This window comes from Melanotaenia boesemani, chromosome 4, assembly GCF_017639745.1.
Source record: "Melanotaenia boesemani isolate fMelBoe1 chromosome 4, fMelBoe1.pri, whole genome shotgun sequence".
NCBI classification, from domain to species: Eukaryota; Metazoa; Chordata; class Actinopteri; order Atheriniformes; family Melanotaeniidae; genus Melanotaenia; species Melanotaenia boesemani.
Window position 1 is genome coordinate 28798974 of NC_055685.1, and position 26324 is coordinate 28825297.

Genomic DNA, 26324 nt, shown 5'->3' on the forward strand with positions numbered 1-26324 from the left:
CTGTCTAATGGAAACAAACCCACCTTCTTTGATGGCTTCCAGAACCTGCATTGTGTAAATATCGGTAGACAAACCATCTGTAAACTCTTCCAGTCTCACTTTATACACTGCAGATAGAGCAGTTACAGATTGTTAGCTCGCATGTTTGCTTCCTTACAGTAAAAAAATTAAAAAAATAAAAAACTTACCAAAATCTATTTTGCTGCTCTCATGGCTCTCACAGATCTTTGCTGTGCGATCATCATTTTTTATTTTGCCCTTTTTCTGCATACTACAATTCTCTGGAAACACACAATAGGGACAAAGTTAACTGGCCGTCTAAAAAGCTTTGTGTAAATAGTTTTTGAAACTATTTACCCAAATTAAAGCAGTCCCCTAATTTTATATATATATATATATATATATATATATGTAGTTGCACAGTGGTGCAGTGGTCAGCTTAAGAGGGGTTTCAACCATTCTTTTAATTCTTTTGTCAATTCAGACTTTCTCTAATTGAACTGTCTTGAACTATGAGGCCTGTTGAGTCTGAGACATAACTCTTGGGCTTGTCTGATTTGTCCCTGGAGCTTCCACTTCTGTAAAATGATTTTCCACTTGTGAAAAATCTTTCTCACTGTATAACGATGAACTCCAAATTGTTTGGAAATGGCCTTTTAACCCTCCTCAGATTAATGTGCAGCTGATCATTGTTCATGTCTTTCTTCCTTGGTGTTGTAGCCACACCTGAATGCACCAGACCAGCAAACTGCCAAGACATCTGCTTTTATAGAGTACTCACACCTGCTGAGGATCAAGTAATCAAATGCATTTGATTAACAACAACTGACTTCTATTTGTCTTATTAACTCCCATGGAAGCTGTAAGGATGTACATTGCTCTTTAAAACACTGCTTCTGCAATTTGACTTAGTTATTTGTTAAGTGAGTAATCACAGAATCGAATAATCTGTTTACCTTCAGCACATGTGCAGTCATCATTTCTGCAGAGGCGCAGCAGCTGTCCAGCTCTCCTCTCTGGATGGTAGAATTTCACACACTGAGTCCCTGTATTGTGAGATAAAGATATCTCATCCACATGGAGGGTTTTTGTACATTTAAGTGTGTAACAACTTGTTAACACTGCCCCCTGCTGAGCATTGCTACATTCTGACAGCTTTGTATAATCTTTTAGGCTCAAATGTGACCAACACATTGTAAAATGTGTGTGTTTGTGTAGTAGAGCCAGATAAAGGCAGCTTGTTTAGAGGCATGTTTGGGACTCACGATTGCTAAATGGAGGGTTGTTGTATTCATAGACAGACACAGCGGCCGGTTGTAAGACACCCACGTTCAGCTTCTGAGTGATTCTAAAAGTGATCTCCTCCGGTTGTGTGTGTGAAACCTGTGAGTAAAGAAAGATAAAGACATAACACACAAAGAATGAATGGGACAGACAAAAATGAAGCCTGGAGGGAAGAAACACTGAAATATTGTTACCTTGTCAAGGAAAATGATGAGCGAGCTTCTCTCTGAATCACTGCTGTTCTCCTCATATTTCAAAATGGTGCGGGCACGTCCTTTAGACAACTACACAGGCATGTGCACACAAATACATAAATCCATGATGTTCATATTCAAGCCCAACAACAAAACTTATTTCAGTGCCGAAAGACAGATATGAGAACTCTGAGTTCATGTACGTATGTGCCTTACTAAATTAAGGTCCTTTGTATTAATGGTGAAGCCAGTTAGCAAGCCAATTTCCAAGACTGTCATGGTTCCATCCCGATGTCTGTCTTTATATCTGTACAAAGAATAATAATAATATAAAAAAAAGCAAGGATAGAAACAATAAAGAAAATTCCTTGTGAAACTTGATGCTCTGTTGAGGTGGCTGTGGTTTGGAAGTTAAAGCGGGACCCTTTTGCAAGATCCTAAACTTCACAAATACTACCAACTGTGCCCTCAGTTTGTGAGTTTGTGTTGGGGCCAAAAAGACCTTTCACTTCAGTACCAGCCATCACCTACTTTATTCTACAGTCATTTAGCAGACGCGTTTCTCCAGGGTGACTTACATCTGAAGGTGGTTAGGCAGTAGCGCTAAGGGTTTTGTCTGAGGACCCAACTGGAAGATGTTAATATTCATACCCTGTGGGATTCGGGGGTTCTGCATGGGAGATGGATGCCTTGCCAACTGAACTATTCTACTGCCATATTTAAATGAAAGCTGACCTCAGACGATTCGGCAGCTTCATCCATCGTTCTTGCTTCAAACAGAACACCAATATAGCCACTTCAGAGCATTTGAAGTTGCAACAACATGACACACAAAGAAAAACCTCCTCAAAATGCAAACCCAATCACTGAAGCATTCTCTGCTGTTCAGGTGCAAAACGGCTTTGGTGGAGATATATATCAGCTTAATTAAAGGACAGTGACCTTTTTGAAGGACTAAATCTTGCTGTCATACTTGTGGTGGAAGTAGACATATAAGATTTGATTATTTTAGTACTCAATCAATGATTCAGATGAAAGCGCATTGTTGAAAATATATTTTTTACAAAGGTGTCTGATGTATCCAGAATCCATGATATAATGTCCATGTTAGTCACTATGATGACTATTAAGCATATCCTGTTCATCATCTGCATTCATACATTCTTCAGTATGTTTGGCAGATGCACACCTAGCAACCATGGGCGCAGTGTTGTACAGTATAGCTCACGTGCAACCAGTGAAAAGAACAATGAAGAAGCAGCTTGTAGTGTTTTTGTTTTATCTTATATTTTAATATCACACTTAGTTATCTGTATTGTTGTGACCTGCCAAGGAACAGTCAGATTGAAATTAGTTGCTCGGCTAACTCTGTTGCACATTTACATGTTTGAGTCTATACTTATGTTCATTAATATGCAGTATTGACCTTTTAAAATAACTAAATAAAATAGTTAATGCCACACAGAACACTGCCTTCTACTTTCTGAGGATGTGCATTTTCATGATTTTCTCAACCATAGCTGTAATTGTTACAGTTTATTGCTATTGAAACTGATGTTGGAGCTCAGCAGTGAACTCTGAATTCTGTGCTGTCCTCTAGTAGTTGTTCTGCTTGACAATCATGCCAACATAAAGCACATGTGGGCAGTGATGTTTGAGAACAACATGGATGTACCTGTTTACATAAATAAAGGTAGACATTTACGTAATAAAGGTAGCTGAAGATCGGGCCGGAATCTTCAGCTTTCGCTGGTGCGATTCACAGCCGAATGTGAAGCGGCCCCAAGTGGAGGAGTCACGTGTCTCGGGGTCTTGTTCACGAGTGAGGGAAGGATGGAGCGGCGTCTGCAGTGATGCGGACTCTGCATCGGTCTGTCGTGGTGAAGAGGGAGCTGAGCCAAAAGGCAAAGCTCTTGATTTACAGGTTGATCTATGTTCCTACCCTCACCTATGGTCAGGAGCTGTGGGTAATGACCGAAAAAATGAGATCGCAAACACAAGCGGCCGAAATGAATTTCCTCCGCAGGGTGGCCGGGCTCTCCCTTAGAGATAGGGTGAGGAGGTGATCCGGGAGGGGCTCAGAGTAGAGCTGCTGCTCCTCCACATCGAGAGGAGCCAGATGAGGAGGCTCGGGCATCTGGTTAGGATGCCTCCTGGATGCCTCCTTGGTGAGGTGTTCTGGGCACGTCCCACCGGGAGGATGTCCCGGGGAAGACCCAGGACATGCTGGACGGATTACATCTCTCGGCTGGCCTGGGAAAGCCTCATGATTTCCCCAGATGAGCTGGTGAATGTGGCCAGGGAAAGGGAAGTCTGGGCTTCCCTGCTTAGGCAGCTGCTCCTGTGACCCGACTCCGGATAAGCGGCAGAAAATGGATGGATGGATGAAGGTAGACAAAACAAGGTAAAAGTTTTAGAGAAAATGTGGGAGCCTAAATGCAAGTTTTAGTTAAGTTATGGTTAAAGTTATAATGGTAAAGATTTCATGCATGTTTTCAGATTATTTAATATATAGGTGTTGTGTCATTCAAGCTAAAAATAAGAAAAATGCTTTATTTAATTACGTGCATGGATACCTTCGTAACTTCAAAGAGGATATTGTGGCTCTAAGATGATTTGCATATTAGATTGGTTTGGCAGGTTAAGAGGGGTGGGGCTGTTACCTGGTCAGGCAAGCATGGAGTAGAGCAACACAGGTTTTTGACCTCTCTTTCTCTCATTTCTTGGCATTATGTTTTATTTACTTTTATTTTTCATACTATAGAGAACTAATGTACTATTTTTTGTGAAGTTTTAAAGTAAACTGTTTAACTGAATCCGAAGGATCCTGTGGAGTTTTTTACAAGTGAGATAGCGTCAAACTAAGGCTTTAAGTACTTCACAACTCTGTCTAAAAAAGCTGGTATTTACATCTAAGGGATCAAAAATGGACCCAGTCATTGTGAATCAAGAACAAAAAATAAGAGGGATGGATGGAAAACCTTTATGACATGTCAATATGATGTCTTTTCATTGCACTTACAAAACCTTGACTTGTAGCTTGTATATCTTCTCATCTTCACCTATCTTCTCTGAAGAGACAAAAGATTAATTTTACAATCTCATTTCATCAAAAATTGAGATCTATAACTTAAATGAGGAAAAACTGAGCAGACAAACCTGGAAGGAGCTGCACAGACAAGTTAAACTTCTGACAATCACCGTAGTTTTCTTTAGGTAAAACGTAATACATGGACACCATCTGCCACATAGTCAAAATACACCTTTTAATTTAGCTAAATCTTAAAATTGCACATGGCCAACTTTAAAAACTTAGCGTCTTGAAATTTGTAATGATCAGATTTCTAAACAAGAAAGCTGAATTTTTCTTACCGTCATTGTTGCTTCTCCTAGACCTGTGGCAGTCACGTTCACATCCTGATTTATATCATTGATCTGTGGGGATAAAATAAATGGACTCACTACTCATGGCAACATAAATGACAACAATAATTAGCCAGTGGAAGTAACAGAGTGTGCGTGGGAATTTGTGTTCTCACTTTGGATGTTCTTGTAGTAAAGTGGTTTTTCCTGTTAAAGTTGTACTTTTCGGGCTTTGACCTGCCCGGCAACAAGATGTCCACATTCAAATTATAATCTGGTTCTTTGTCACTGGCCCAGTATTCTGCCACAGCCTGGTACACTGTCATAGTGGCCTGCACAGGGAAATAAATCATCACAACATATCCATACAGACACAGGATGAGAGCTCCGTATTACCTGAGTTGATCCGTAGCCGCCGCTCTCTCTCTGCTGTCTATTGAACCACCTGACAACAGGTTCAGCTTCTTGAAAGGCCTTTATTAACAGAAGACAGGAACAACACTCTGTTTTGAGATATAATTTTGTGCATGGGATTTTTTTGGTCATGTCAGTGTCAAATAGAAATCTCATAATCATTTCTGGTTATATGTATCAGGATCTGTGGTTTCAAAGCAAATTCTGCATTTTTTAACACATAATTCACAGAATACACAGAATATAATTACTGTGTACAAGAACAAAATCATGTCTGCTCTGTGCTAACAGATATCAGTCTGTGTTAGAAGAATGACTATATTCAAGCAAGAAGTGGGAAATTATAACCTTGAACTTGACCAAAGCCAGAAGAGCATATGCTGTGGCCTCTAGTGTGTAAACACGACCCCTTGGCACCGGCCAGTGGGATAAATCTGAGGAAAATACAAACACATTTACAGTATGTACATTACCTGAAGTGTCCAGCCCTCTTCCTCTGTATCTCTGCCTAACGTCAACTTCAGATGATGCACCATTTGCTGTACCTTGGAAGTGTGATGGTTATTGCTTTTTGCTTTGCTCCTAATATGAAATCTCATCTTCAATAATAAAGTTGCCTCAACAAAAGAAATAAATTGTTTAATTTAGTATTTAACCTCAAATAAATCTGACTTCTAATTGAATTTTTATAAGTTCAAAAGTCAGAAATTTAGATTTCCAGTTTGGCACTAAATGCCCCATCAATACATCGTTGGTAACTGCCTTCATGAAACAAAGATCAGTAAAATATTGTCCATATATGCAACAGTTCTTAGTGTTAGTTGCTAAAAGCTCAAACAAAACACTAAGGCATAGAGCAGCAGGACTGGCTGGTTGATAACAACAGTTGGACCATGGACAGCTTAACTGTCAATGAAAGAAATGTAAGCATTTGAGAATTAAATTGACAGTTTGGTGTGTGGTCTGAACTCTCAGGCTATTTATGCCATCACACAACTTCACCTGGGGAAGAAAAACTGTGAAGGATCTCCTTGTTCAATTTGTTTTCGTTAGCCAGGGCGTAGGATGTAATGGCAACCGCATAAGGGTTGACTAAGGTTAGCAGACGCTTCTCCAGGTAGGCCACTGCTTTGTCTATGCTCCCAGGGAGACTCTGGACAGAGCAAAAAGAGGACAGTTGGAGGGTTGGAATAATGGATTACATGTAAGATTATATAGAATCAATGTAGCATATCGTAACATGTACTGATTAACACACACAATCACTCAAATTTTGCTCATAGCTTGACCATGTCTGTAATGTAACTTCTACCTTAAATGAAGAGATTATTACATGCAGGAATCTGTGTGGTACACTGATTATGACAGACTATGGAATGACTAACAATTGCCAATAGCTTTTGTAATATTCACCACTGTGACTTCTACAGATGTGTTCCTTCTCTTATATCCATTGTGAACTTTATCACAATGACACAGCTAGAAAGTAAATAAATAAAATATTAAATGTGAGGGAAAACAAAAAGTTTCTCACATTCAGAGTAGCAGCACAAATTCTGCGTGACTCCTGCACGGCAATGAGACAAAAGGCTGTCATGGAGACATCCGAATCTGGGCCATAAACATCACCCTGTACAAGCACACACACAAGGATGGTTTGAACACTGATTTTTGTTGCACACAGTTCTTTGTTTAGCATTAAAATGAAGATTTAATGTTGATGAGTGCACACAATCATCTCCAGGTGGGATACTACTCCAATTTCTCTAAATAGGCCATCAGGCTGCTGCGTGTTGAGAATCAGAAACTTCACGGCCTCGCAGATGTCTTTGTCTTTTACTCCCACCAGATTATAGGCCACGGCAAAAACCTTGACAACATATGCTGTCAGCCTAGTGGAGAAAAGGAGAAGATGCAGAAGTTTAGTTACATTTGAGTTAATAAAAAAACTTCACATAGACACATGGTCAGATGTAAATGTTTACATAAATACAGCATTGATGCATGGTCCCATGACTTACCAGGTGCTGCTTTGGTGATCAAGATACCCAGCAAAAGACCCATCCTTTTTACGGTATGCAAGTTGATTCTGGTATCCTAAAGAAACACAACATCAGCCTTTTTACCGACTGCTGTAAAGACTTATCCAAGGACAGCTTAGTGAGTGATGCTTTTAAATCAGGTGGTGTGATACTTTTTTTTTTTCTTTCTTAAGCATATTTTCTGATATCACTTCTCCCACAAGCAAAGAGCCTTATAACCCTTGACTAATAGCCTAACACTGATTTTGGTTTATGCTCAACTCATCCAGTGCAATCTGCCTGTCAGGAATGGGACAACAGCAACCAACAACAGCAGCTAATATTTATCTGATGTGTCCTGGTTGTGTTGCGTTGACTTTTCTTTAAAACTGACATGATTTATTTACATGGGCACATTTCTGGGCACACAAAATAAAAAAAATAAAAAGTTTGGCCATATAAACAGAAAATAATGCAGTTCTGAACAGTTAAAGGATCTTGGAATCTACTTTGTGAGTGATGGTAGGATGCAGTGAGAGGTGGACCAGTGGATTGGGGCTTCATTAGCAGTAAAGGAGGGAATCACTCTGGTTTGTTGTGATGAAGAGGGAGCTGGGCCAAAGTTTAACTTTACTATTTGTATTCCAGAAACCCATTCCTCTGAAAATGTTCAGGTACAAAAGACTTCACTAAAAATTATTTAAAAAGAAGCCAATTTAAAAAAAAAATCTTTACATGACTTTCAGAAAACCTGGAAAACTATAGCTGTAAACAACCTTTGTGTTCCAATCCTCACCTAGATCATTAGATCTGGGTAGTAAGTAAAAGGAAGTCAGCCAGATACAAGCAGCTTTGTTTGGAAGGTGGCTAAATTCAGACTGAGGGACTGAGTGAGGAGCTCACACATTAAGGATCATGGAGTTCAGCTGCATCTCATTCGTATCAAAGGGAGTCAGCAGAGGTGGTTGGGACATCTGAATTGGATGCCTCCTGGTCGCCTCCGCTTGGAGGTTTTCGGGGCAAATCCTAAAGGGAGGGTCCATGGCAGACCCAGGACCTGGTGAGGGGATTATACAGTACATGCCTTCTGTCCTGGAAATGCCTTAGAATCCTCCAGGAGTACCTGGAGAGATGTTTGGGTCTCCATCCTGAACATGTTGCCTCTGTGGCCCAGACTCAGATAAGTAGTGGAAAATGGATGGATGTATATTTTCATATCAAAGGTTACAGGATTGTAAGAAAAGAGTGGTTCTCACTTGATGCTTGTGTGATTAAGGGCTGAAACTCTTTGAAAATATTTAGTTATTTATGCTTTACAATGCATATTTCATCATTTACTTGACATTAAAGTGAAAATAAAACATATAAAATTAAAACATTAGTGATCAGATCAGCCTTCAGCCAAATTATTCTTCCTCAAATAATCACAACCCATGCATCTCTAGTGTAAAACAGAGGCTTTATGCAAACTCTAGGACATCTGTGGTGATAAATGCACTTAGGTGACCTACCGGTGGTTATGTGTCGCAGAGCTTCATAACGTCTCTCAATGCCCACAGTTTCCCATTGGTTGGTCACGTCCAAAAAACTGGTTGCAATGACAGGTAGGGTCATGTGGATCATGTTTTCCTCTCCACATCCAGAGGGCTGGTAGATCAGACTTCCCATCGATTCCCCACCGATTGTGTTTTTCAGGACATCTCCAGGCTTTCGTCCTGTAAATATTCAATCATACCACCAGCATGAAAATCTAACATTATGAACAATAGCAATCATATGTCCCCTGCTAATCTAATGATTTACAATAACATAGTGCTGCAGGCACTCTGCTGCGTTATACATCTCACCTGTCACTGAGATCTGTGTCCTTTTGGGGGTGTTCGGAAGGATGTCAAACAAAGGAATTCTACTACTGATCCGTTCCACTTGTTTACCACCTAAATGAACAAAAAGCTTATTCTTTACAGATAAACAAATTTTTCAGACCATTAGTTTTAAAACAGTTATCCTACAAGGGATCCATAAAAATACTTGATCATAATATGAATGCCCACTTGAAGTCTGATCATACAAACTGTATGCACGGACTGTGCACAGTGCAAACACCCTGTGCTGTGGAAACAAGACCAGATGTGTTATGTGTTTGCCACTGACCCATCTGCCTGCTGTCCACCCACTTGTCTGCTGTCTACAAAGATGTCAGTGCTTATATTACAAGAATAGCTGCTGAACCTTCTGTTTTAGCTCCATACTGTTAAAACCTGGTTAGTGGATCATGACGTAAAATAAAAGCAGAGTAAGAGGGTTTTATTTGAATAATAAAACATGACTAAGTTTAAATCTGGGGGAATGCAAAAGTGAGGGTTTTTAGCTCCAAGAATCCCCCTTTATTCACATAAAAATGGTCCATTGTGAAGTTTGCCTACTTCTGGTAATCTCACAATGTACAAAACAAAGCAAAGGAAACAAAGCAAAGGACATGCAGCAATAAGCATATTTCCATCAAAGGACAACTCACCTGTACCTTTATTTACAGGGTCCAAACTTATAATCTGAGGAGATTTTATCAGTAAACCTTCAGACTGGAAAACAAGAGGGATATCAAAAGACATTAGAATTCACTGTTTTTGCATAGATTTCATGTGAGCAAATAAAAAACGTGTCACCAAAAAATTGTGTTAACTTATTTTAAAGTGTCATTTCAGTTCAGTTCAGTTCTCAGTGGAGTCTCAGTCCTGGACCGATTGACTGAACCAGTTCTATGACAGCGCCTGCCTCTTTCATTTGAAGACGTTATCGATGCACTGATAGAGGAGATGAAGTCTGTTTGTCTTACCACCACATTCAGTATCTTCATGATTCCATCACTGAGGGCTGAGTTTAAAACAGCAGCTTTGACCTCAATGTGGAACTGTCCTTCCTTTGAGGGAATGATGACAAACGGCACAGATCGTGTAGTTCTGGATCCCACTTTGACCTCCTGGCGATATTTCCCACGCTTAGAAGCTAGACTGCACACATTTGCCTCCTCAATGAGATCTACACGCACCTAAAATAAAGTTGAAAAAGTTAGGACTTAATGTACCTTTTATTATTACTTACAGCATAGTGCAAAATAGTGCAATACTCCTTAGTTCTTTATATAAATGCTTAAAGGAGTCAGACTTTCTTAGTTTTTTAAGGTGGTTTTCAGCATTAGTTCTCCAGGTTTTCTGAATGTCAAGTAAAGATATTTTTTGGATTGTCTATTTCTTTTTTTTTCTAATTTTCAGTGCAGTCTTTTGTACCTGACCATTTTCAGAGGAATGTGTTTATTTTGCCTCTTAACTCTGACCTATGAATCATTTGAACATAAAAATACACTTAAATTAAAGGAATGAACAGTGTTCTGTTTACATATAACAGACAACTTAGCAAAGAACAGAAAACACAACATCCAGCGTAACACTTTGAAATGTCCTTCACAAAGCCTGGAGAACTATTTCTAAAGACTATTTAAAGAAATGATAAAAAAGCTTGTCTGACAGGGTTCAGTCTGTGTTAAAAGTATAGGTGATCATATACCAAATTCTGACTTTCAAGCGTTTTAGAATTGTACTGTATCTGTTTTTACCTTTTATTTAATTTATATTGCCATTGTTTCAATAAATCGTAACATCTATTTCACGTTTTCCCATGAATATTAAAAGAAGTGGCAGGTGGTTGAAGACTTTTTCAGTAAAATGACAAAAACTTAAGTAATGACTGAAATATGGATTCATACTTGTGACTTACAGTAGCAGGATCAGGACTGTAGTTATGGAGAACTGCTTTAATTTCTACTTGCTCTCCACGGACAGTTGAGGAGGGCAGTTTGAGCTCTACAAAGAAGTCTTTCCGGACAATTACCTCTAATGGATCAGCTACACAGATCCCTTATAAAAACACACAAATAAAATCACATATAAGAAAACTAAGAGGATAGAACTAGTTCATTGTACTGAAGATTGGGTCCTTTCTTTTAATTTTAGAGATACAACAACAAGATCTTTTTCTTTTAAACGAATGTTTAATCAGTCATTTCTGCTCTTGTTCTGGATGCTGACAGGAATGACCTCCTGTACCTTTTGGTGTTACAGACCTGAAAAAGCCTCAGGCCTAATATACTCATTATTTTGTCGAGAGGGTGCAAAGAGTTGTCCATTACATTCAGGAACACATGCAGAATTATTATTAATTTATTATTATTAATAAAATCATTATCGCTTCATTCTCACCTTGAGTTCTTGACAGACTGATGCCAATGAGTTGCCAGGTTGTAATTGAATCTTGCAGCGGAATATTTTTTACAACTGATGTGGTTTCACTACAATAATACATGGGTTAACATTTAGAGAGGGGAAATGCCAATTATCTGTGTATTTTTAGTTTTAATCTGACTCACCACTTTGGTGTACTTTGAGGGCAAACAGGCAGATTGAGATCTGTCCACAGCCAACTTTCAGGGAACTTGGTGCGAGAAACGATTTCATTGCTGTCCATGTAACTGTTGTCATCTTCCTCACCTACAGTTTTATAAAAGTGTTTGTATTTTGATTGTTTGAAGCAACCAATATAAGCATACAAAGCTCTGTGTAATCTCTCGTTCACATCTCTTACTGCGGGCCAGTTGGAGCATTTCCTCCTTCCTCTCAGCTTGCTGTCTTTCCATCTCCTTGCAGCAGTGCAGGAAAGCCTCTACACATGCTGGACCATCTACAATGTACTCACTGCGACGCTCACAACTATATGAAACAAGTGTGTCCTTCATGCCATCCAAACAACAGTCATGCTGCAGCTCATCTTTAAATAGATCCACTGGAAAAAAAAGAGAAAAAAAATGTTGTTGAAAAGTAATGAAATAGATGCCGACCCTCAGCTGGGGTGTTTCTGTGTGGAGTTTGCAAGTTTCTTCTTGGGTTCTCCCCAGGCCTCCTCCCGAAGTGCAAAAACCGGTGTGTTAGGTTAACTGGTGATTCTGAACTGACCAGAAGTAGTGTCAGTGTGTATGGTTGCTTTTCTCGTTTGTCTTGATTGGCCTTGTGGTGGACTGATGACCTGTCCAGGGTGTATCCCAGCTCTTGACTGATAACAGCTGGGATAGGTACTTTTGAAAGCCTTAATGGAACTTTATGACAACCAACAGATTTATTGTTTAGTTCAGAGCTGTGGTTCTTACATAAACTGGTTGTGATGTTCATTGTACTGGATCGTTTCCTCCTGCTGGAGACCGAACAATTTGGTTCTGGAAATGAAATACAAAGGCCAAACATGGATAAATATAGATCAATACGTTATTCTAAGCACAGCTGAATGGTTGAAAACACACAAAGAAAACATAAAACAACAAAATGGACAGCATACAAATAAAGTGGGATTAGTTGGCCTAAATGATGAAAAACATTATCTCACTTATGCATATTGGGCTGGTTTTGTAAGAAATTATGGCCGTTTCTAATTAACATTGCCTCAGTACAGCATCAAAGCCTGAGATCACTTTGCTTGTTGATAGAACAGTGGGTTTGTTTCTCCTTATAACTTGAGAACATGTTCACAGGAGAAGAAAAATGAATGGAATTGGTGAATAAAGGCATTTTTACCATGTCTGGGAGGAGTCCCAGAAGCTGAGTTGGATACAAACAACACCCCCGCATCGTAGAACACACTCACACCATCCTTCCCTCCACCAGGCATGCAGCCTGTGTCATACTTCTCTACAATGTCCCACACCTGCACAAATAAACGGACATTCCATCTCTAAGTCAAGGCTTTGGTAAAAGTGAAACATGGGTGTTTTCAACCCTTTCAAGATATGACTGGTGCCATGTACTGCTGTTTTGATTTGAGCTCATCAGCTAAGCTGTTAGCATGTTCACATGAAGTTTGAAAAAACCGAGTCACTGTGTTTGTCAGTCTACAAACAGACTTTTGAAATAAATTAAACATATTAACATGAGTGAAATCATAGAATCAGAGAATAACAATAAGGGAAAGCATGTGTCTAATTTTTATAACAAATAAAGCATACCTCACACACAAAACATATAGACTAGTTAATTTTCTTTAATTTACTACATCACCCTGTACTAATTTGCCATCTGCAAAATTGTCAAATGTTTTGGTCCAGGAAAGACTCAATGTCAAGCAGATGAAAGGGGACATATTACCACGGATCGTAGCAGCCTTTGAAATACTTTGGTAAATAGTGGGTGAGCTAAAAAAAGGATAGTGGTTCTATTAAATGGCAAACGCAAACTATACCTATTCCATCTCAAACATCAGTCTCATGTTCATGGCTTCTATGACTTTCCATCATCACCTTCTCTAGCTAGTTTATGAGGTCCTTGACACTTGTTGCAGTTTGCAGTGTTTTCTGTTAGCGTATCCAAACAGTGCACCAGGAACCAACATCAAAGAAGATCTTGACCATATCTCAGATGCATTAAACAAGATGATTGTATTGAAGCCTTGTCAAATGACAATGAGAGATAATACGGACAATACCTTTTTCTGTGTGAGGCGGTGCTTGTTGTTTAAGAAAAAAACACCTTTGTCGACTGCAACTAATCCCACTGTGGCCCCCGGATCTCCTGTGACTTTCAGACTGAACAACTTGCGTGGCTCATAGGATGCCGAAGGTATAGATTGTTCCAGCTTCAGCTTAAAAGAGAAGACAGAATAGATTTGTATGCAATAACACGAGATCAAAATACAACTGTATTTGTGAAGAAGCAACTGTGTGTTTAGCTTGCTGACTCTGCTATCTCTAAGTAGTGTGTCTCACCGAGCCCATGCAGGAATCTTTCACATCCACCCAAACAGAGTCTGACACCACTTCATTATCATCTGGATGGTAGTAAACTACGATGCGGAACGATGGCAGCATCTCTTTCGTAACACTGATTGATATGGCTATCACTTGTTGACCTTTCACAGTGACACGGCCATGTTTCACTAGCCGACCTCTGCTCAGGATCTGTGAACAGAGGACTGAACATTTGCACTACATAGTGTACATGTATTGCTGCACAAGTTACAATCAGAGACACCCATATGATCCCTCACCAGGTGTGAAATGTCCTTTTCTGTATTTTCCTGCTTGTTGAAGTACAAATTCACTTTCAGGTTTTCTTGTAGTTTTACTTCAGCTGAGGCCACAGCTGCAGAAACATTGTAGGTATAATAATTACTATTACAGAGATGTGTTATCTGACATCTCCTTTTATGGGACATTACTTACAAATGTGGATGTAACTGTTGCTTTTAGAGCTATATGGGAGAGCTGTCATGCTGGCGGATGCTTGCTTTTCAGATGAAATAGCAGGATCATTTGTCTTTACCTAGAGTAAAACACATAGTAGTATACAGAGAATTACATAAAACAATCTACATGAAAAGATAATACCTTCGGTGTGTGACTACCAGCAGCCTAAGTCAGCAACCTTCAGCTAGCTTACACCCAAAAATCTTTGCTAAAGAAAGTCAATCACTGAAAAAAAAAAAAAAAAACACAAAAAAAACAAAACAAAACAAAACAAAAAAAAGGATGCTTTGTGAAAAAAAGGTGCACAAGTTTATGAACTGAGGACAATTGCTAAAAACACTTATTCTATTGTAAGAAAGTTTAGGAACCATTCTGAGAGTGAAGTGCCCCATAAGGACAATTTGAAAGAATAATGTCTATGAGATACATTGGAGCTCAGTAAGTATGAGCTTTAAATGTAAGAAGAACATTTTTACATTCTAATTTAAATTTTAAGGGACCAATTGACAAGAAGCTAAAACTGGAGGAATGTGTTCTCTTGATAATTCAGAATGACTGTAGTATTTAGGATCAGCTGAAAGTTGTTTGGACACCCTGATAGTAAAGAACTAGAACTACAGAAGTAACAACACATGCATTGACTAGTTTTCCAACATCACTGAGACAAGATAGTCCTAAGTTTGACAATATTACACTGGTGGCTGTGGAGACTTGTATTATATCTGTGATAACAGGACTTAGATGTGTGTGTAATGGGTAGGCAAGAACATTTCCATGTAAAGTGTGGGATTTACTAACTTGTACAGCTCTGACTTTGCTTACACACAGTGGCACATCTCAATGGTACAACAGCAAAGCTACAACTTAAAAGTATTGCTGGTATCGCAGCATACAGTCTCAACAACAAGGCACCTGTGAGAGGCATTTGAAAGCTTATTGTGCCTGATATGGCTGTATAAGAATCTTTTGTAAACAGTGCGCTCCACAGTGAGCACATCTTTAGAAGGTGCAGTTATCTATTTGGAGGGAACACAGTGACTTCTTAAGAGATACTGCTTATAAAAAAAAATCCTCTTAAAGTTGTTGCTGAGAGATACTAACTGCACAAAAAACTAATCCAGTGCAGGGTCTTTGGTTGCAGAGACAGATTAGCATTTCTCAAGCATTAGTGGCCTGGATTATAGCATCCATGTTTTATGTTTATCTTTTATTAGCCAAATACAATCAAATAGTTGTTTTATTGCACTTCGATTCCAAAGAATTAACAACACCTTTCTCTCTCGACTTTATTTGCTTGTTGTGTTAGTTATGTCTTTCTGTTTTGTTTTTGTTTTTATGAGCGTACTCTTGAATAATATGGGTAACTGAGGGCATTTTTAAAAGCAAATGACCATGAAAAGAAATGGCAAGTAATTTAGAACATGTGGAATTCATTATTAGCTTGTATATATGTATGACTGATCTGCTCATGTCTGATAAACACAGATTTTTCTGCACTTAAACATTTTCTAAATCTTATGTGTAAGACAGAAAACACATCTTCTATGAAAGAAGACAGTGGCTCAAATGGGAGAATGGGTTGTCTAAAAACCAGTTGGTGGTTTAAAACCTGAATAAATGATTGGTAGTCAGTCTGCAGGGCAGCTGTGGCTACACAAGAAGCTTACCACATGTGTGTGAATAAAGAATAGATTCAATGTAAGTTTCAGAACATAAATCTGCTTCTGACTTGTTTTGATGGCACACTGACATTCATTTTGCACATTCGTGGAGCTGCATTGCACTGCAAGGTTCCAAGTCTGAGAATCCACACTTCATATGACAGCTGTGTTTTGCTTTATGTCACCATGTTATACACCAACAACTGATATCAACACACTCTCTGTTGTGAAGTGCACAATGACTGATTCAGCAAAGAAGCCCAATAAGATATTATTGGAGGAAGTGAGAAAAAGAGACAAGGGCAGCAAAAGATGAGACAAGAGTCAAGTTTGGACTGGCTTTTGCTGGGTGGAAAGAGCTCAGAGAAGAGACAGAATGCAACATGGATACCAAATTAGCCTTTGTTGAGGGGAGCCAAAGTGTGACAATCTGACTAAGTTCAGCAGTGCCACTTTAACATACGTCTGCAGTATGGGTTAAAAGAATAATAACCTCAAAGTATCTTTCAAATATCTGTTCTGGCTCCTAATGGAAGTATTGAGACTTCCATTTAAGCTTATCTACAGAAACAGACAACCATCGGGAAATACATATTGTTAAGAAAACAGATACAAATCTAACCAGTCTCATGACTTACTGTAATTGTCAGCGATTTTTGACCTTCCTCTGTATTGATAGGAAGCTTAGAAAGGCCATTGGCTGAAGTGACACCCTCCGTACCATCTGCATCAATCTTCACTAAAACACCTGGTGCTGGTGTCCCATCAGGATTCAAAACTTCAACCTACAGTCAATCAAACATAAAACCATTTTATAAGAAGAGACTGGAAAACATAAGAAAAGAGAGGGAACATGCAAAAAAGTAAGTTGCATTTTTGTACTGTAAATTACCATTTTGAGAGAAAATTTACATGATACACACACACACACACACACACACACACACACACACACACACACACACACACACACACACACACACACACACACACACACATATATCTATCTATCTATCTATCTATCTATCTATCTATCTATCTATCTATCTATATATATATATATATATATATATATAGATATATATATATATATATATATATATATATATAAAGTATAGTTTTTAAGAAGATATACAATGATACTGTTTTACTGTTTGTGAATCCTGTATGACTTGTAAAATTACAGCATGTTATTGCATGCAGGTATGTAAAATCTACCTTACCGTGACATCAAAAGACATTCCTGGTTTAAAATATTTGGGTGTTTTTGTGAAGTGCATGAGGTAACGTGATGTGACAATCTGAATACCCCTCAGCTCTGACTCCACCATCTCACTGCCTGCACAAATAACAGAATGATGCATCCATGACACATATAACCCTCCACACAAGAACATATAACAAACACAACATTTAAAGTCTACATTTCACCACACTGGTCCTGCATGCACTTTTGTCTTCCTAAAGTATGCCTACAGCTCTTGTAGCAGATGCTATTTCACTGGTAAATGGTTGTTTTGTTCTTAGTTTTTTTTTTATCTCAGCAGGTGTACTTGACTGCAGTGGATTTGGATTTATCTTCATCTGCATAATTACTGCCTGTGTACAGTCCCCAGATAGGACAATTAATTCTTAGAATTATTTTAAAAGTTTGTAAGCTTGTTCCTCAAAATGTTTGAACACAATAAAGAATAATGAGCAGTTAGTGAATTTTAAATGAGCATCTATGCTTTAATCAGATATATTTTCATAAGAATCCTTAAGATTTAAATTTGTTGTGGCAATGTACTACTAAAGTACACTATATTAATCCTTTAAAAAAATCATTTTGAAATTTTACCTCCATAAAACACAACAGCATGTCCAAAGACATGCATATTAGGCTAATTGGTGACTCTAAAATTCTCCCTGTGAGTGAGTGCATGTGTGAATGGTTATTTGTCCCCTATGTCTCATCATAAATGTATAAATGTCTATTAGAACATCATAATTAGGAAATTTAAAATATTACATAAGTATTTATAAAATATGTTTAAATATGTGAAAATATGTTTAAAATTATGCATTTTAATTAAGCTAATATGTTTTTAAAAGCAGATATACATTCAAAAGCCCTAAAATGTAGCCCAGTATGTTTTTATGTTTTATTTTTATTTATTTATTTATTTTTTGCAAAGTTATCCAATTCAATCCATGTTTATTTATAGAACACTTTTAATAAAAACATAGTTGACCAAAATGTTGTACACAGCCTTAGGCTTAACAACTATTCCAGATATCACAGTTACACACTCCCTGCTTTTTTATTCAAATACAATATGTTTCATTTAGTATAATCAAGTGTCAGCAAGTCATTTTAAGTCATATTGAAAAAATCTACATGCTAAATAGCTGCAGTTCTTCTGCTCTTAATGAAGTGCTCATGCACACACAGCGATGACCATCGTCCTCCCCTTTCTCTTACCCCTGTCTGTCAACACACTGACAGTCACAAATATGGAGTTCCCCACAAGATCACTGATATTTTGGAAGGTCTGGTTGATGTGCTGTCTCTTCAGTGTCAAGACTCCTTCTCCATTCTGTATCTAATGTAACATAACGCAAAAATTTATTTATCAAATTTACACGCAGATTTGAGATGTTCAGAAAAGAAATAAATAAATAAAAAAAAGTAAGAAAATATTAAAAATCATCATTTGGCTCAGACCAACAGCAATAGAGGAAAAGTGAGTTTATACCTTTATTCTCTGCAATGAGCTGGGAAAACTCTTCTTTTGATCCTGATAAACCACTCCAAATACCCCATATGCTGATCCATGCACTACCTCTCCAAACAGATACCTAAAACCACAAGGACATATTTTGTGTATTAGCTAAATGGTGCATGAGGAACTTTACACAAACCCTATTAAGCTACCAATCAAAACTGCTCACCTAATTCAATTCTGGTCAAATGAAAACATTTACATACTTGGCTTTGATGTCAATGCTGAGTTCTTCACTGTCCACATAGAAGTATGAGCCTCGATGCATCAGTTTAACCTCAAAACTGGGCAGCACTGAGACATTTAACACATTTTATTTGTGTCCAAAATTAGGACATTTGTTAATATTAATCAGAACTTATCATATTATATGTGTTTTTAATATGAGTTTCACAGATAAGGATTTAACCCACCATAGTCTTTGACCTCAAATTCTGCAGAGAAGGTCATCTGTGGTTTGTTGTAGAACCTCACTACCACTTTCCAAAGTCCAATACTGCAAAGGCAAACACACATACAGGGACATTCAGACTGGCCTGTTGACTGAAACTAAAGACATCTGTGATTTACGCTCTGCTGCTAAACCGAGACATGATCAGTCCTATTTTACTTTGAGGCCCTATGATATTATATATGCATATGTTTTATATTATATATCTTATATGCACTGATTGCTTTAGCATATTTACACGCTACTTGTAGAAAAACAAGAAAAACTTTCAATGGTCTAAGTAGACACCACCCACTGGCCTGAGTAGACACCACCCACTCTTCTGTGTCAGCTCTGCTATGTGTTCTTGTAGCAAAGACTGTTAAAACAAAACACTAACAGGTTTAGCTCGTGTGATGGGCTGTGTTTGCTAACTACAGTGCCCTGCTAAGTTAAAATGAGCAGAAAAAGATCAATAATTATGGACAAACACAAAATTCTACCAAAAAGCATAATCTTTACTTTGTGTTCAGTGCTAATTATATCATGCTACACATCATTAGCATAATTGCTGAAGTCATATTTTATAGTTTTTGTAAAGGATGATTCATAGTGAATTACAGTGTTAGGAAAGAAAAGTTAGGCAGATTTCACACATTAAAAGTCTATAGCAGTAAAAGATATCGAAATAAAATGTGATACCTGGTAATCTCAGCAAGTTGGAAATCTCCTGTGTGGATGCCTGATCTCAGTAAGACTTGATCAAGAGGTAAAATGGTGCCTTCAGGGGTCTAAAATATGAAATATTTTAACAACACGTCACTAATTCATGAAGTAGTTCATGCTTAAACAACAAAAAATCAACTAGTTTGTTCTTCCATCTGTCAGCCTGATTAGTTTCTTGATAAGCACTTTATATTTTTGTCTTGGTGATCTCACATAAAATATATTATTCCATTTAGTGGTACATGGACACGATCACATTGAAAGTTCAAGCTGAGTTAATGTAATCTAACTGACCCACTTACCACATTACTCCAGACCCAGACATAAAATGAGTATGTGGATAAATCCCTCAAACATTTCATGTAGATTGCCCAGAGACAGTAGTGTAGGCCTCATTTTTTTCCATAGTGAACATTTACTGAATTAATCTTCAAATAGTTTTTTTTTTTTTTATGACAAAACATAAGCAAAATTGATGACAAAATGGATTCCTTTATTGCTGATCCTGACACTGTTGTGTAGATGTGCATTGATACATATTCTGTGATGGTAAGTGTTACACAGGTTGTTCTATTACTAAGTGGTGACAGGAAAATATTATTCTACTCTGCTGGGTTATTGACAACTAGCACAGGTCATGTAAGGTGGATGGAGGAGGATAAACATAAAAGTTTCAGGTAAACAGGTTGTGAGTATGACCTTGGAAATGTTCTTTTTTGGCTTGTTTATTTATTCATGTATTTTTTTTACTTCCTGTACCTTGTTTCTAACCTATTAGTGACCCATTTTAGATGCAGTGCTACTTTAGTTCTGCAGCTGCTATGGGGCAGTCTTGGCTTGTGTTACGCCCTGGGGGAATCCCTGACTCGCTGGCACTATGAGCTGAACTCATTGTGTCACAGACTGCAGTAGGTTTTAGCTCAGAAAGATTAAAACTGAATACAAATGTCCAGTGAATAAGTAGCACCGTAGCAAGAGGCTAAAAATATTATCTCACTTTAGGCTGATTCTTTACACGCATGACACTCATAGAGATAACATATCTGTAGTCCTTCATCCTTTATCCATTTCTCATCATCATCTTTCCTTCCTTCATTTTCTAAGCTGATCACATGATGGATTCTCTGACCTTTTAGTGTATCTGTTTATTTGTCAGTCACTCCAGAATCAAACCATGACTTCCAATGCAACCTCTGTACATGAGACATTCACAGCAGCATCCTGATGCAGGGGTGGGGGCACACTACACTAAAATGACATGGAATAAGAGGTAGTCTAGAAAAAGGTTCGGGGCAAATTATAGTTTCTATTGTTTTGTTGTCCTCCTTTTGCAAGTGCGCCCTTACACACATTGCACCTTGGTTGCTTGTCCACTTAACTTAAAACTGCCACTTGTTGCAGGTTACCCCTGCAGAGCGTGCAGTTCAACATTGTGTGTGCCTCAAAGAACAGAGAAGAGATTTTCTTCTAAGTGTTCTACCAACATTATGAAAAATTTTGTTTTTTGTATTTGTGGGTTAACCAGTTTTGTTTGTTGCAATGAACACGATGGATTAATCGTAACAGCAAATTATGCTGTTACTTTGATACCTAAAAAGTTGACAAGCAATTATTTTATTTTACACCGGACTAAAACTAGAACACACTTAAAAACTATCTGAGTGCGCGCACACACACACACACACACACACACACACACACACACACACACACACACACACACACACACACACACACACACACACACACACACACACACAGATCTCTGTTATTCAAGTTATTCAATTCAAGGAGTAATGGAGTAAAATACAGTATTCTCCTTATAAAAATGACAAATTTTATTGTTTTATTTTACTATTATTTTTCTTTAGGCAAGGCAAGGCAAATTTATTTGTATAGCACATTTCATGTACAAGACAATTCAAAGTGCTTTACATAAAACATAAAAACATTACAGCAAGGTGCAGGCAAAGAAAAAAAAAAGAAAGAAAAACAAAGATTAAAAAAGATAAAATTGATTACATAAAAACAGCAGGAAAAAGCTCAGATAACAAAATAAAGTTAAGATTTCAGCGTAAAATAATAAATTACATTTAAATGATTAAAAGCAAGACAAATTAAAAAAGTTACCGTGCAGATTTCATGCATAGGCACATGAAAAAAGAAATGTTTTTAACCTGGATTTACAAATGTCTACATTTGGGGAAAGTTTAATCTCCATTGGCAGTTTGTTCCACTTGTTTGCAGCATAACAGCTAAATGCTGCTTCTCCATGTTTAGTCTGGACTCTGGTCTGGACTAGTTGACCAGAGTCTTTGGATCTAAGAGCTCTGCTAGGTTTGTATTCTCTGAACATATCACAGATGTATTCTGGGCCTAAACCATTCTGGGATTTGTGAAAATCTAATATGTGACTGACAGGAAGCCAGTGTAAAGATTTCAAAACTGGTGTGATGTGTTCAGATCTCTTAGTCCTGGTTAAAACTCTAGCAGCAGCGTTCTGGATGAGCTGCAGATGTTTAATGCTCTTTTTAAGAAGTCCTGTTAAAAGGCCATTACAGTAATCCAGCCTACTGGAGATGAATGCATGGATGAGTTTCTCTTGGTCTTTCTGAGAGACTAAACTTTTAATTCTGTTGATGTTTCTGAGCTGGTAAAAAGCTTCTTAGTGAAGCTTTGATGTGGCTGCTGAAAGTCAGGTCTGAATCTATCAACACTCCCAGGTTACGAACTTGGTGTTTGCCAATGCTGACCCTCTTCTCTTTGCTACCAAACAGAATAATCTCAGTTATGTCTTCATTTAATTGTAGGAAACTCTCCTTTATCCAGGTTATTTGCTCCAGACTCTGACACAATAAGTCTATTGGACTGCAGTCATCTGGTGACAGAGACACATAAAGTTGTGTATCATCTGCATAACTTTGATAATTAATGCCATAGTTCTGTAATATTTTACCCAAAGGGAGCATATACAAGTTGAACAGAAGAGGTCCAAGGACTGACCCCCTCGGGGACTCCACAAGTCATGGCCACTCGCTCGGATTCATAGCTGCCGATCGTAACAAAATAACTCCGGCCTTCTAAATAGGACCTGAACCAGTTAAGAACCGCTCCAGAAAGTCCAACCCAGTTTTTCAGCCTGTGCAACAGGATTCTGTGATCTACAGTATCAAACGCAGCACTGAGATCCAACAGAACCAGGACTGATACTTGACCAGAATCAGAATTCAACCTAATGTCATTTAACACTTTGACCAAAGCTGTTTCAGTGCTGTGATGAGGTCGGAAGCCGGACTGAAATTTATCAAGATTTCCACTTTCATTTAAAAAGTCATTAAGCTGGTGAAATACAACTTTCTCAATGATCTTGGAAATAAGTAGGAGATCACTTTCTACTGACATAAAAACTGTTCCGTGCAAGTGCCAGTACTGCTGCTTTAGGGCAATAAACTGTAATCTGCTTAATTTACTACCAACTCTTTGAGGGTTACTCAAGCAATACTAGTTTTCTAACCAAAATTTATGTTAGTGTTGTCATTAATTTCTTGCCCATTAGGAATCAAATTATTCCTAACAGATTCTACATGTACTAATGTGGATTACAATCAGTTGTATTTAATTGTATTGAACATTGGATGGAATTTAAAAATAATCTTCATTACTTTTGTGGTGAGTTAGGGCTATATAAACTGCATTGATCTGAATATTAATAAGTGGATATTGAGGATAAAATGCATACCACAAACTCCATGGCAATAGAGGCATCCATTTGGGTTTCATCATCCCTCTCTGCAGGCTCCATGCTGGGTGTTAGTGCAAATATTCTGTAATAGACTGAAATAACAATCTCAGATTACTTCTCCAATCCCATTAAAAGAAGGGTTTATTAAATATATTTTATAGGGCTTTTAGAAATATTTTATCATAGCAGATTCATTCAATTAACTGGTATCACTTTTAAGTCCAAACTCTTTGTGTTCATTTCAGTACAGATTTTAAACAGAGGGTAAAGACAGCAGCTTGGAGACAGACAAGGGGATGTTAAAAGACACCATCCGCAAGCTCAGGTCAAGTGGGATATTCCCAGAATACTTGAATGCTGGATATTCTGGGTATAAAAATGATGTAGTATATATATATATATATATATATATATATATATATATATAAACATTAAAGAGAGACTTCACAAATTTTCATCAAGTATTCAGTATCAATATAAAAAGTTTCCCACAGTGTTGCTTCATCTGGATTCTCCCTGAAAGAAAGGTATGAGGCCAGGAGGCTTTTGTTTTTATCTTGTTGTCTCCTTTGACATGCTGAAATCAATCACAGCACAACATTCTGCAGTATGTATTAATTCCTAAAATGCATCTGAAACAGAGCGGAAGCTTGTTATAGGAGTGCAGATTGAGAATACTTGGTAGTTTTTTGTGGAAGGATTTTTATAGAAAAATAAAAGGCTCGGCATACTAATTATGCCATATTGCAAACAGAGCTTACAGTAAATATATTAGTTGTTGTCATAAAAAATGTGACACTAGTCACACAAAACTGTATATATCTCTAGACCACAATCATCAACTTTCACTCCCTCTTTCCATGGCACAAACAACCTCTTATCATGAGATAACAGTTTCCACCCTTGAAAGTTTATTTGAAATCTTGAATAAGAAACAGAAGAAGACAGTTTAACGGAAAGATGTGCTGTTCTTCCACACACATTATTAAACTCACCTTTGCTGTTGGGTGTGTAGATGGTCTTGTCAGTTTGGATGAAGATGAAACCGGAGTGGAAAGACACTAAAACAACTTTCTCTAAATGCACATCTGGAAAGTGAGCTTGAAGGTAAACATACTGCTTCATGTTGGGATCTTGTCTGAAATCTCCAGCGGGAATCTGAAACCAGTAAGAAGAGGTGCATACAATGATATAAAGAAAGACAAAATACTGTATGCCACGTGTAGTTATTGTATAGATGGGAAATTTGATGATTTTTTTTTGTTTGGTTTCCAGTTTAAGCCACCACAAAATAATTTATTTGGAGTGATCAGCTCAGGATTACCTTAATTTGCCCAAATGCTTGAAATTTGTTTGCACTGGTTAGTCTCACAGATGTTGCAGCCATCCTTTTTGTTTTGGTTGGGTAGCTCATTACTTTAATTTCTACTGTCAGGTTACTATCACTGGGACAGTCTTGACACTCTACAAAGATATTTTCTGATGTTTCCACCCGCAACAAGTTGGGGGCAGACATTAACTTCCTAAAAAGAAGGGAAGCAAAAATGATAGTCATTAGTCTCACAGAACCAAACAGCTGATTCTCACTACTGACTTGCTGAAAATCTTAACACTGGCAGTTAGTCTTTGTTGTTTAAATTTATTCTGTTTACCCAGTTTGCAAACAAACATTTCTCCGATCTTCTCTTGCTTTTGTACAGACTGCACCACACAATTAGTAATCCATTGATTGTCTTGACTAAAATCCAAGGCTGAGTCAATATAACATTTCATCATTGCTCTGGTTACTGGCAGGTGCAAAGGACCAGTGGGTGAACTTGCAATGGTACTTTTATTTATTTAAAAAAGATTATGAAATGTACCATGGTTCATCATTTCAAAAGAAACAGTCCAAATGGCACTTGGTTGAAATGTTTCTTTTTTATTTGTACTTTACACAGTATCAGTCATTTTTCAATCAACTGCAAATATAAATCATTGCTTGTCCCATCATGGTTCTATTTTGTAAAAATAAAACCAATCAGTCCTCATGTTAAAGTTGGCATAAACTAAATGTAAATGTAAATGTTGGCCCTTTATTCTTTTTTGTTTGTTTTTTTTTTTTGTCTTTTCTTTAGACATTTAAGGAAGAAGGAAAAAGAAAAGAAGGTGTCGTTAATATTGTGTTTATCTATAGTTTTTTAATTATATATTTTAAATAAAATCAATCAATTAAAGAAAGGCTACTCACATTTGAGATCCGTCAATAAGAGAAATGAGGGAAATTAAAGCCAGTGAGGTCAACAGCCACGGCTGTGTCCCATTCGTCCTCCTGCCTGATCCCATATCTGCTGTTACAGCACTACTCTGTAGCAGTCTTCTTTTTTATCACCTACATCCCTCCTCCTGCACTTTCACTTCACTGCAAAAATGCTACTTTTACTAGAAGCTTGGATTTTGGAT

At 37.7% G+C, this 26324-nt stretch overlaps 1 protein-coding gene and 1 long non-coding RNA gene across 2 annotated transcripts in view; one reads left to right on the forward strand and one right to left on the reverse strand.

Annotated features, from left to right (window-relative positions):
- Positions 1–5697, forward strand: part of LOC121637913 — a 22076-nt gene extending 16379 nt beyond the window's left edge. The window contains exon 3 of the long non-coding RNA XR_006009965.1: positions 5583–5697. This is a non-coding gene — a long non-coding RNA (uncharacterized LOC121637913). The remainder of the gene's footprint in view (positions 1–5582) is intronic.
- Positions 1–26222, reverse strand: part of LOC121637829 (complement C3-like) — a 27173-nt gene extending 951 nt beyond the window's left edge. Inside the window, exons 1-41 of the mRNA XM_041982135.1 lie at positions 26113–26222; positions 25207–25405; positions 24878–25040; positions 23880–23974; positions 20117–20205; positions 19398–19480; positions 19191–19278; positions 18958–19060; positions 18684–18804; positions 17443–17558; positions 16858–17004; positions 14535–14634; positions 14360–14454; positions 14079–14270; positions 13799–13954; positions 12895–13024; positions 12474–12539; positions 11915–12112; positions 11700–11820; positions 11533–11621; positions 11051–11190; positions 10113–10325; positions 9795–9858; positions 9124–9213; positions 8788–8991; positions 7277–7352; positions 6988–7147; positions 6790–6885; positions 6258–6408; positions 5604–5689; positions 5238–5315; positions 5018–5173; positions 4851–4913; positions 4638–4719; positions 4501–4549; positions 1695–1785; positions 1479–1568; positions 1266–1383; positions 957–1046; positions 189–281; positions 24–107 (exon numbers count right to left, since the gene is read on the reverse strand). Of these exons, the coding sequence (XP_041838069.1) occupies positions 24–107; positions 189–281; positions 957–1046; positions 1266–1383; positions 1479–1568; positions 1695–1785; positions 4501–4549; positions 4638–4719; positions 4851–4913; positions 5018–5173; positions 5238–5315; positions 5604–5689; positions 6258–6408; positions 6790–6885; positions 6988–7147; positions 7277–7352; positions 8788–8991; positions 9124–9213; positions 9795–9858; positions 10113–10325; positions 11051–11190; positions 11533–11621; positions 11700–11820; positions 11915–12112; positions 12474–12539; positions 12895–13024; positions 13799–13954; positions 14079–14270; positions 14360–14454; positions 14535–14634; positions 16858–17004; positions 17443–17558; positions 18684–18804; positions 18958–19060; positions 19191–19278; positions 19398–19480; positions 20117–20205; positions 23880–23974; positions 24878–25040; positions 25207–25405; positions 26113–26207 (4720 nt within the window). The 5' untranslated portion in view covers positions 26208–26222. The remainder of the gene's footprint in view (positions 1–23; positions 108–188; positions 282–956; positions 1047–1265; positions 1384–1478; positions 1569–1694; positions 1786–4500; positions 4550–4637; positions 4720–4850; positions 4914–5017; positions 5174–5237; positions 5316–5603; positions 5690–6257; positions 6409–6789; positions 6886–6987; positions 7148–7276; positions 7353–8787; positions 8992–9123; positions 9214–9794; positions 9859–10112; positions 10326–11050; positions 11191–11532; positions 11622–11699; positions 11821–11914; positions 12113–12473; positions 12540–12894; positions 13025–13798; positions 13955–14078; positions 14271–14359; positions 14455–14534; positions 14635–16857; positions 17005–17442; positions 17559–18683; positions 18805–18957; positions 19061–19190; positions 19279–19397; positions 19481–20116; positions 20206–23879; positions 23975–24877; positions 25041–25206; positions 25406–26112) is intronic.
- Between the last annotated feature and the right edge of the window lie 102 nt (positions 26223–26324).